The sequence below is a fragment of the Oryzias latipes genome, chromosome 9 (assembly GCF_002234675.1).
Source record: "Oryzias latipes chromosome 9, ASM223467v1".
NCBI classification, from domain to species: domain Eukaryota; kingdom Metazoa; phylum Chordata; class Actinopteri; order Beloniformes; family Adrianichthyidae; genus Oryzias; species Oryzias latipes.
The window spans coordinates 25,673,559-25,685,995 of NC_019867.2; the positions used below are offsets into that span (position 1 = coordinate 25,673,559).

At 39.2% G+C, this 12,437-nt stretch overlaps 1 protein-coding gene across 5 annotated transcripts in view; it reads right to left on the reverse strand.

Annotated features, from left to right (window-relative positions):
• The window catches only part of LOC101170523 (citron Rho-interacting kinase), a 49,754-nt gene extending 38,142 nt beyond the window's left edge, over positions 1-11,612 (reverse strand). For 4 of the 5 annotated variants that reach the window (XM_020706224.2, XM_020706221.2, XM_020706222.2 and 1 more), the window contains exons 1-4: positions 11,351-11,610; positions 4,153-4,239; positions 1,458-1,601; positions 1,235-1,354 (exon numbers count right to left, since the gene is read on the reverse strand). In XM_020706224.2, the coding sequence (XP_020561883.1) occupies positions 1,235-1,354; positions 1,458-1,601; positions 4,153-4,161 (273 nt within the window). In that variant the 5' untranslated portion in view covers positions 4,162-4,239; positions 11,351-11,610. Of the gene's footprint in view, positions 1-1,234; positions 1,355-1,457; positions 1,602-4,152; positions 4,240-11,350 lie in introns of all 5 variants that reach the window. The other variant, XM_020706225.2, reaches the window with a different exon arrangement.
• Positions 11,613-12,437: the final 825 nt, after the last annotated feature.

Consider the following 12,437-nt stretch of genomic DNA (forward strand, 5'->3'; position numbering starts at 1 on the left):
CTCTCAAAGAAGGCACACTGTCATGTTTGATTTTAGTAATTAAAGGTGTTAAAGGTGGGTGTGCGCCTGCAGTCTCTCAGCTGCTGATTTTACAAATTCACTCTAAGTTGACCCAGAATGCATCAACAATAGTCTCAGCATACAGCGAGCAGAACGACTACAATCAAATGACCCTCAGAAATGACCCCTGTTTTCTGCACTTAGACAAATAAAACACAGGAGAGCAGCATTTACAGAAAAAAAGTGATGATAATCATTTACGTTATGAGTATTTTGCACGACTTAGCATTTACCTATTAAATTATTGCACCCCTGCAGAGAGTGGGGGGTCCGACATTATGAGCTTGTCTAATCAACTCTCACATCTCATTCACTCTGCCTTAGTGTCTTTATCTGCTTCTTCTGGAGACCTTTAGGAAATAATCCACTTTTGCAGATGTTTCTTTTATTAAATTGTAATTAATTTCTTGTTTATAGGGGTGTAACAATTAATCAACTTCATTGATGAATCAATCCAACCAGATCAATCTGTCTGAGGCAAGCTGTGAATTCAATCAACCTATTCCATAATAAGACTGTTTCAAAGTGGAAAAAAAATGATCATATCGATATTGGAAAACACCATTTGGATTGAGACACGGTAGATGTATTTCACAATAACATAAATATGATCAAGTACATCACAGCAGACAACACACATGTGATGGCAGCAAAAAATGATGAAGCCATCGTTCCAGTCCAATTTGTGGAAACACTTTGAATTTGGTAAAAACATGTGACCGTATGGTGTGGTAGAATGTTCTATTAATGTTCCCTTTGTATTATTTTGATGTGGGGGAAAAACAGTGAGCTGAACTATATGAAACTAAAATGTAAATGGATTTGATATTCATTCTTGTTTGTACACATATTTGATTTACACTTTGATTTTCCTGCAAGAAATAAAAGGGAATCTGGAAAACTTCACCTGCACTGTTCAGTAACCAGGTATTCCTCTGTTAGTCGCACTGGTTGAAGTTTTGGCTAAAGATGTCCCAGATCCATTGTAGGTCAGTGAATCAGATAATTCAAAATGAACCAGTATCGACTATATATCATATCAGCAACCGTAAATTATAATATGAATCAAATAGTTGTTAAAAGGAATCGTTGCACTCCTAGTTTAGTTTTTGGAGCAACAAGAGAAGTAGAGTTCAGTGTTTATCTTAACGCTGTGATTCATGTTGTGGCTGACCTGTTCCTTGATCTCCTGAAGTTTGTTGCTTTGCTCCCGGATGTCATGCAGGAGCTGCAGCGCTTTGTCGTCCTCCTGTGAGACCTCCATGCGTGCCTGTTCCAAACTGCGCTTTAGACTCTGAAAACATTGTGTCCGCAAATTCATTCAGATGAGCTAATAATTCAAGCTCCTCAAGGCTGTGAAATAGCAACAAGAAGGCCCATGAACTCCAACAACTCACACTGCATTCTGTGATGTAAGTTGCCAGGTCTTGTTCCAGAATTGTCCTCTGAGTCTCTGAAGCCTTCAGCTCTATGTCTTTCTGCTGGAGCACTGACTCGAGGTCGGACATCTTCCTCTGAACCAGCGAGATCTCTTGCTCAACCTGCAAAACAAGAACACAGCACAGCTTCCATCCAGCCATCCATATTTGACCATGAGGTTAGTTTACACAACCCAATGGAAGGATTCACCATCAGGTGTGACAGTCAGCTTTTAATGTCCATCTAAAGTTAAAGTTTACCTCAAATTCAAAGAAAACCATATCTGAAATTATTTTTAACCCTATGTAGTCTGGAGCCTTTTTGAGCTTTGTTTTCTATTTTACAGTTCGCTCTAATTTATCTTGTTTAAATCCACAAATTAACCGAAGACAAGGTCAAAATAATGTGGGAAAATAAAATAAAAACTCAGGTGAAGCTCGATTAAACTACATACAAAAGTTCCAAAAACTTATTCCCAGGAGTATCACAATAATATATCATTACTCTTCCTATGTTTGTTGTAAGCCAGAAAAACCTTTGACTAAAAACAGTACAACTGTGTGTGTGTATTTGGGGGGGGGGGGGGGGGGGGGGGGGGTCATTGTAAAAAACCAATGTCACTCATTGACATCAAAATGCAATTTTACAATAGTTTTACTTTACTCCCTTTGCAAAGAGACTATCATCCTTAATTTTAATAGGACTTAAAAAACCTAGTTTTTTTTCTTCTTGACTGTCAGTGTAGCATTATGATGATGTAATTTAAATGCATGAATCATCTCTGAGTTTAGGAGGTCTTGACACTGATTACCATGGAGCTCCGAAGTTCATCACAGGTCTCAGAGCTTTGACCCAACACTGGGGGCTTTGTGCTTTTGTGAGCTCTGGAATCCTTCACACTCAAGCACCAGTATTTATTCATTTTGAATATATATATGCCTGCAGAATTTGCTGTTAGGCGATTTTATTACTCTCTGTTTCAAAACCTCAGTCCAGTCTACAGAAAATTGAAAGTTTTCTGCAAAAATAATAATTTTCCATTTTTAATATAGCAATTGAACAACAATATTTATTTCGTTATTTGATTTTGTCCTGTCTTTTGTGTGGCCTGTGAACCCCAATGAGTATTTTACTGTTTAAAAGGGGTTAAAAAAATGTCTAATTTATTTATCTAATTTAGCAAAGCTGTGATGAGCTGTGATGAGCTGAGAGCACCTCTCTTGTTGTTTACCTAAAATACTTTACACCTACTCCTGACTGAACTCGATTTCAAACAGAATAAAGCAGCTTCAGAAAGGTAGTAAACAAAGTGTTTATGCAGTTTTACTGCTGAAATAACTAAACACTTTGAGTACCTGGAGGTCACTGTTACACCACAGGGTTCAAACAGAAACAAAAAGCAGAAAAACAGCATCGCTGCCGTCACAGTTCCCCACAGAATCACAACACCACTGCTGACTATAACAGAGCTAACACTGGTGAAGAAACACATCACCACAATGTGGGGAAATTGGCCAACACTGGACCCAAATCTTGCTAATAATCACAAGACACTTAAAAAAGTCATTCACAATTTTTTGATGAGCAGCAAACAGCTTTAAAGACCCACTCCAATGAAAATTGTAGTTTTCATGTATTAACATGTTCTTGTGGCATTTTTGTGATGATGGAGGACATACAGAAAATTAAGCACAAAATTCCATGTCTGTGTATTTCTTTAAATTGTGAACCAGGAGCAGACAAAAAAAATTCCGGTTGTTTAGTAAAAGCCACAAACTCTCTGCTCCACTGTATTGTGATTCATCCACTTGCAGACAATTAGATCCATGTATGTCTTTGTCTTCCTTTTCTGAGCTGGCATCTGGTTCAAAACTGTACAGCTGGGTGGCTGCAAAACTGCTCGTCATTTTTTATTTTTTATTTTTTGCACCGGTTACGTTAGACTGGGGGTGTGAGGGGCTGTAAGATGGCGGGAACGAGTGTATGGAGCTGGATGATGGGAGTGTAGGGCAGGCTTACTCCATGCAAACAGTCCCTCCCACGACTTTAGAGGTGAATTTCAAATCAACTCCTGCCGCTCTGCAGAAACTATGTTTTAGAAAACAACACTTTTTTTGGCTAAAAACAGCATCATCCCAATTAAATGACCAATGCATCTAAAGATTATTGGAGTGGAACTTTAAAGAGTTATAACAAGTTCAGATGCATTTATTGATGAGAACATACAAATTATATTTCACACAAAAAAAATCTTTTCTGAATCTAAATGACATCTGTGTCCATCAAATCCAGACTAACTTTATATTTTACTTAACATTTGTTAAAATCCAAGCTCATAAAGTTGAGCCAATACATATAGCAAGTGAAGTGCATGATTGCAAAGTTCAAGCACCTGTCTACCACACTTTTGATGTGTTATTATTATCATAAAAGCTGTAAAAGCTTTCACTTCTCTTGTGAAAAGGTTTCTGCCACATAGAAGAGATCATCTCTATAATATTGCTGCTGTGAAGAGACCATGAGCTCCAGCAAAAAGAGAAATGAGACTTGAAACGATCAATAAATGATCAACAGTTTGGCTGAAGCGCACCCCAAAAAGAAAAGAAGAGAAAAAAAAACCAGTTTGACTTCGTTTTGTCAGGAGACAAAGTGCTACCATCAGAGGGGAAATACCTGTGACATTTGTTCAGAAATTCCAGAATGCTTTGTGCTTTAGAAGAGGTTGGACTTGTCCGTTGAAGATGGGGAATCTGGTCTGATCTGTAAGGGGAAGAAAGAGATGTTTGATAGAGAGAAAAGAAACTGCTCAGCCTCTCTTGAAAACGCTCAACTGACTCAGAGCTCTTACATAAAAGCACTTATCTTTTAAATAGCTCACCGATCTGCATTTGAAACTCTCATTTCTGGTTTATCTTAGATGATTCAATCAAAAATCTTTAACAAAAAAAATGACAGTCCTCAAGAGAAATCAGATTCAGTAGTAAAAAAAAAAGAGCAGATATTGATGACAGACTCTAATTTTTAAAGTTTACTGCTCTGGCCATTCATATAACCCTTTTGTATCTCAGCAGAAGCTATCAATAGCCTGCTCATGCTCACACAACGGCCTTTTTTACCACCCCTGGATATATTTGGCAGCTTTTGTGATCAAGTAACAGGCATGAGAATGAGCGACAGAAAGAACTTCTATTAAAAGCACAGCCTCACCTCCCACTCCTCCTCACTCCATCCTCAACTTGGGCTCAACTGTGCTTTTACTGTTGCAGAATTGCATGAAAAATGCATTGCTGGTTGTCCACTGCCATTTTAAATGGTTCAACTGTGCTCTGTCAGTGAAAGTTCAAGAATCGCTGCACGGGCAGCCATGTCGAATTGGAGAAACCATGCGAGTATTATAGGATGGCTGTGCTGTTCTCGTGTTTTCACAGTGTGACTGATGCAATTAGTTGTTTTCAGGAGTCATTTGCAGGGTGCGAGAGCCAACGTGTTAAGCAACATAACCGTCTGCGCTGAAAGTGCTCAGGCTACATCACAACACAGCCTGCAGCTCAACTTTCATTAGCATGACACGACGCCGGAGCAGGTGGCTTGTAATGAGTGATGATGCATGAGCCAAGGTAAGCGCCTGCTTATCTTCAACCTGAAAGATGTTCAGATCCTTGGTGCCTAGTTTTGTTAGTCAATGGCCTCACAGGTAACCAAGTTTTTGGATTTCTGTAGGTGTTAAGTACTTTTGCATCATATCTGCTGCTCGTGGATCTCAAAATGTGTTCAAACTGAGCGTGACCCTGTTTTGCGTATTGTGCAGAACAGTGGCAGGATTGATGCTCATGGGGTGCAGCTTCCAGATGAGATGTCAAACTAACAACACAGAAACATATTAAAGATCACAATGACAACTATAAAGCAAAAGAAATGATAAAAAAAACAACATCACATATCGTCACCTTCTTAAAATAATTGCCTATTTTTTCTGATTTTTCAGGAAACGCGAAAAACTTAACAGTTTGTTGAATGTATGATAGTAAGTAACAATTTTAATCAAAAAAGCTATGACAACAGATGCCTGTTGACATTCAAACAACAATTAAATGAACGACTTAGGCAACATTATTTGATTAGGATAAAACATTATTAACAAACTAACTGAACATAATGCTTAGGAGGAATGTGCATTTCTTCAGTTCTCTTTCCAGATCTTCTTTGTGTTCTTTTATAATGTCTGTTAGTATGGGAAATTGTAAAATAAGTGATGGGTTTCAGTGACTGGAGGTTCAGGAACTTTCTTTTTGAATGTCAGAGCACAACAATCTTATCCATACCAATTGCCCATTTGACATCTGTACCTTTGTGGCAGTTCTTTCCATACAGAGGCTTCTGAGAAGGACAGTCTGAATGGACCTTGCCATCACTGATAAACTGAAGAGCCTGCAAGTAATCCACAGTTGCATACCAATCTTTTTTCCCTGTAGCCTGAAGAAGGATCTATTAAGTTTCAGGGATCCACTGTGCTTAAGCACTTTCACATGTTAAGGGAATAGCCTTATACTGCAATCTGAAGTATAATGCCATGGTCTCTTTGGGTGAAAATATCTGCTAACTATGTTTTGTTTAATAGTACTACAAATGCTGTCACACTTCATTTGTAAGACCTGCAACAAGGTATTTCTGAGTTATTAGTACCCCATATTGCAAGCTCAGAGTATGCATTCGCCTCACATGCATTGGGATTCTGCTAACAGCAACAGTCACTTCACACTAGGATTTCCTTGAGTTCTAGATAGCCTTGATCACACCTTTAAAATGACAATATTAAAGAAGAGCTACAACCTCACGACACATGTCACCTTCTGATTTGTCTCAAATGCAGCAATAGCTTTCTTTGAACCTAAGTTGAAAAGGGTAAAGGTAAGGGGCCGCAGTTTTTTTTTGCAATATAGACTGCTGGCTGGGGTTTTTGGACACAGTAGCACAAGTTTCATTGTTCAAACAGACTTCTCTTCATTGGCAGAATCCTTGTCCTGAGACTTCTCTTGCCTCGCTTCATCCTTCTTGTAGACACATGGGTCAAATACATCCCTACTAATATTCCCGTGTTTGAATGAAACGCAAAGGTCCAATTGATCTTTTCTCGAAATAAATACATAACAATAATAATAATAAACTGGACTGGTCGGAGCAGGCTCATGCTCTGTATAAGAAAGGGCAGAGTAGGCTGTTCTTCCTGAGAAAGCTGAGGTACTTTGATGTATGTACTGACATGTTGCTCCTCTTTTATCAGTCGGTTGGGGCGAGTGCTGTCTTCCATGGGGTTGTATGCAGGGGTGGCAGTATGACCACAAGGAATTGCACACGATTGGACAAACTGATCAAGAGATGTGCATGTGTGATCGGGAGGAGGGTGGACTCTCTGGGATCTGTGCTGCAGAAGAAGATGAGGGCCTTGACTCAGAGCATCCTGGACAATCCCAGACATCCCTTGCACAACACGATGTCTGGTCAGAGGAGCTCACGGACTAATAGGCTCCTTTCACTGCGCTGCAGGACAGAGTGCTGTAAGAACTCATTTGTCCCAAGAGCTATCAGGCTGTTTAATGAACCTGCCTGATATGAACTGATATTATTTTGTGAACTGTCTTTTTACTCTTGTTTGTTGTGTGTGGTTGTGTGTTTTGCTACCGGACACCTGAATTTCTCCTTTGGGAGATTAATAAAGTTTATATCTATCTATCATCTATCTATAATAGTTCTCATGGAAAACATTGGGAAATATTGGAATCCAACAGCCTTCACCCCAGAAGTTACAGCCTTCTATTAGTATTCACAATGTAGTTATGAGATGGTTGTACCTGGGTAAAGGAATTCTAGTCTGTGTACGGTAGCTCTGCTTCTGCAGTATAGTGTGAATCAACACTGGGCAGGTCCCTCAACCCGGTCTTAATGAAATTCTTAAATTCAGGTTCAATCTTTATCTGCTTGTCTCTCTTAGGTCCATATTTAGATGGGGCCGGTGCATGTTTTTCACAGTAAGTGGGATTGTTCAACCATTTTTTTTTGTTTTTCAGGAAGACCAAGAGAAGAGAAATGAAGTGCCTTGCACACTTTAACCTTTTTCCATTTTTAAGCTTCAGTTGGTAGAAAAATGTGGAATTGCACCAGGATCTGTCAGCAACATTTTTATGTTAATTTTTGTGACCAAAGTGGTGTCGTACGACTGGCCGTATGACTCTTCAAAAATGTATGACTACTGTGAGAAACATTGTCTTGCGGTCTATTTAATTAAGCTACATTTAGGATTCCCATAATGGTTTGTAAGTTGCCTTTAGATATAGCAGAGCAGCATACAATTACACGAGTCAAATCATGTTATGATAACTCAAATTACATATGACTAAAAAGCACAAAAGTGTAGAGGGTCATTTGGGATCCTTTTTAGATTGTAGATTGCAATACAGTATCAAAATGTTAATTGGATTATAGACTGTTGAGAAAATGAGACATCAAAATCCTATGGTTATTCAAACATTGTTTGATAACGACCCTGGGAGTATTTCAGGCAGGCAACTCGAGCAGTGCGTTTACCTGGTTACTCCTCCCCGCGGGAGGGGCGGGGGAGTAACTAACTCCCCTGTTTAGTATCCTACTTGAATTCCAGGTGTGCGGTCTAATTCCTCTTCTTCCATTTCCGCGAGCTCTGCATTCATCACCCCACCCTCCTCCCCGGCTTCCACCTGTGAGCTCTGTTAGGGGTAGTTTAATACCCAAAGTTTTCCATGGAGATCTTTGTTTCATGTATCTGAACGGAGCCTTATGCCAAACTAAAAGAAATGTGGAATAAATCTTCTTTACTGCATGAGTTGTCTGACTGAAATAGTATCACTTTTAAAAGCCATTTTACTTGTATCGTTTTTTTTAGCTGACTTCCAAAACTGAAATTTTAACACAAAAAAAAGATGAAATCTTATGGAATATTTTTAGCCTAGTGTATAGAATAGTAAACATTTTAACCTACCAATATGGGAGGAGCACTGAATTATGGAAATTATGGGAAAAATATTCTATTTCTTGAATCAGCTGCCATCATGAAATGCTTATAAAACTGCCTAAATCACATTGACTCGTGAGTTACACAAAATAAAACTGCCTAAGTCACACTCTTGACATAGGCAGTTATACTAAAGGAGTAGAATGGCATGTTCTGTTTAACTTACGATGTAAGAAATTTTACCAGAGGTGGCCAGCATCACGAGGAGAGGATTTAGGCAAAAAAAATCATATTTGTCAAAAAATTACTTAGGCAATAATTTCAAGAAGGCGACGAAATTAGAAATCAAAACAAAATAAAATAAAAATTAAATTAAAAATGAAATGTTTTGGGAAGCAAAAGTAATTTTCTGAAATCAAAATGTAATGTCAGAAAATAAAACACCACAAGAAAAAGGAAGGTACAATGGGACATCACTGATTGAATGCTAATATCCAGTCTCGCTGCATGCCAAATGACTTTTTCTTGAAATGATGGACAAACGTCATCATTCAATCAGTGATGCCCCATAATGCCTACCTTTTCTGGTTTCTTATTGTGTGTTTTTTTTTTTAAGAATTTTATTTTGGTTACCGGTAATAGAAATTTGCTTTGTTTTCTGAAACATTTAATCTGTATCTATATTTACGTGTTTTTTGGAGTTGTGCTTTGATTTCTAAAACATGATTATTTTTTATTATGTTTTTGCTTTTTTACTTGTCGTTGTGATCTTTATAATACTTTTGAGGATTTGTTAGGGATTTGTACTTCTGGGCCACCGTAGATATAAGACAGGAAACAGATCTGGGTATTTTGAAAGAAACTACACTTTGTAGCTCATTCTGCTTCCTAAAAAAAATCAACACTTGACTTCATCACTGATCATTACATAAATATTTTTCATCTGTGGGTGAGCAAACTTAACATCCTCAAGCTTAACATTTCAAAAACAGACTGAGGAATAGTTTGGTTTCATAACATCTGCAGTTACGTGTTCCACTAACAATGCCAGACAACAGCAACATCATTCACAGAACACCACATAGCCTTCCACTCTTTTTGTGAGTTGAGTAATATGTGTTACTCTGTGAGTCAGAGTTGTTGAAGAGGAGGAGAATGGAGAAAGGTTACATCCTAGTCATGGTGCTGCTCCACAATCAGTCTGGGTGACCATGGAGCGACGCTATGGACCATAGGCAGCACTGAATCACACTCTAGTGCCACAAATTCCTCTCAAAAAACATGCTTTTGTGTTGTTTTGATTTCTCTCAGAACGTACTATCCACATACATGGTACTAAGAGACATTTCTGATGATGGTCATGACAACAACAAATTTTCAATGCAAAGTCATGCAAGAAAGATTGTGCAACACACAGCAGTCCTCTGGTCTAACAGAACTCTTCAGCCCTGAAGTTTCCTTAAAACATCCATGAATTCACAGTTTGGTGAGTTTTACTTCCGTCATATTTGTGATGAAAAAATCTGGGCAGCAATCTTTGTAAAACTACTTTAAAAACTCCAAGTTGCAATGCCGAGTTAGAAACTACACCACAATTGTTCAGTGGAGATGCAATACTGTTCCTGCGCTCTCCAGTGACATGGCTGTAACGAGGTGGCACGGCAAACACTTCACGGGTCACTTCAGGCACAAGGACCGCACTTGAGCAGTCTGCAGCTAAAGACTTATTCATCTGAGATCAGTGAACATCACAGTCTGTAATCGCGTGTTGAGCTCTGGAAAAGCACTTTAAAACACGGCCCACTATTGTCTCACAATGACAAATGTGGGCTTGTGATGAAGCCATTTGGGAAATAGCACGCTTACAGATTTGGAGCACAGAAGCACTCTTCTCATCAAAGCTCAGTTTACCTTTAGCAGAAATGTCCTGCTGTTTTTTTTTTTTCAAACTATCCTCTCAGGTGTGTGTTTCCTTCTTTATCTTTAATCATCAGTTTGGTCTGACATTTGGAGGCAGTTGCACACAACTCCTGAATAACTTTGAACTCCAACATACAGCAGATAATGTCTGGGCATCCACTATATCCAGTTAAATTAGTGCTATTGTTTCATCTTTGCTGTTTCCAGTTTTTGTGGTGAGCCTGAATAATTCCAGTCAGAGCTGAAATGTCAGATCTAGCTGAATCCATACCAGAAAGAAACAGCTCGCTTCCTTCCTTCACCTCTCCTCTACCCTTGACAAAACCTGCTGTTACCATAGAGATACTTTCCTCCAACCACAGTCTTCATTTTGCTATACTTTTTCTTCCTGACTTTGTGATCTCAGCACTTCTACTGCAGCAATTTCTGCTCACAACTTCTTCAATTAATGTGACATTGTCCAAAAACAAAAAACCCTGCAGGAGTCACATTCATGAACTTTACCTCAAACTTCCTTTGTCATGTATGTACAATTATAGAGTGTTTGTTAATGGGGGGGTGGGGTTCTGTATGATCCATATATGAAAATCTACTAATCCTGGGGAGTCCAAAGATGATTTATGGGGGTGATAACCATCTGTATGAGTGTGTGCTTCACTGAGAACAGCAACAAGGAGGAATGAGCAAACAGACATCCAGCATTTCAGCGTCGTGACCATAAGGAGTGCTCAGCCCTAATAGATGAGATACAGCTGCTGCGTTGGCTTGATGCTACTTTAGTAACTGCATGCACTCTGTTAATCTTCACTGTAGTGTCAGTCAACATATTATTAGTCCCAGCATGCTCTTAGAGGAAACAAAAAACTGTGGCAGTGCAGGGCTGTCTAGAAAGCATCCTGGCTTCATTCTGCCCCCACCTCAAGCTCCTTTCTGACAGGATGCTCAGTAAAATAGTGCAACACTTACCCTGAGACTGCTAGAGCTGTCAGATCTTTTTGTGAAGCCCCTTAGACGCGGCACCTATTCGTCCAGCAGGATCGTTCATGTGGGGTCTCCCTCAGAAGCCTCCTGCCTAAATGAGAGCCTCGCTGCTTCATCAAAATCGGGGATGTCATCCTCGTTGGGGAGAAAGTAAAGCCGACAGGAGAGAGAGCTGCACTGTGGCGGGGTAGAAGGCTGTGCGGCGACCAGAGTGAGCAGAGACGACTGCTTATAAGGAATGAGGGAGGGAGAGGAGGACTACACAGGACTGGCATTCTGAAGTATTGCAGCACAGCAGTGATCACATGATATCGCCCTCACATCTTCATCATTAGCTTCATGATATAAACCTTAACTCCTTTTTCCTTCATACTGTCTGTTAAATGTTAACATTTGTGTACATTTACCTGTCATTGTTTCATGACTTCATTTCTGTTCTGCAGGAGAACATTTGCAGGTGTGATGACATGTAGAAGTTGATTTATTGAAGTTGAACGACAAGTCACGCACTAATGAAGAGATAACAGTACTGTAAACTTTTGATATCCTTTGCAAGCTACTCAAAAGGAAAAAAAAAAGTATAAACCATGCACTGTCAGCTGCTGCACCTTCCATTTCCACCAGAATCGTTGACAACAAGATGCTTAACACAGCAACAAAACTCGTCTTGATTACATGTCACAAGTACATTCTATTCACAGGCTTTACACACACCAATGCTACCTAATCTTGCAAAAGGTGTTGCATCAGAGAATATATGAAGAGTAACCTTTTGAAGAAATCTTTGAAAATATAATTTATTTGGTGCTACAGTGATAGCTGGTAGCAGAGAAAACATGAACAACATTTCATAAATCATCACCCAAGTTTGAAGCTATTTTCAAGCAATGTTCACACCGCCCTCAGCAACGAGTCCATAAATGCGCCTTTTCGGGCTTCCATGTTCAAAACTCTTGAGTTCACATGTAGCACTGCATATTTCTATAACGTTTTTGAGCTCTACATACAACGCGTGCGCACATTGACTGTGTGTTGAACTTTGACCAATCAGGGACTCAGATATGATAGTGAC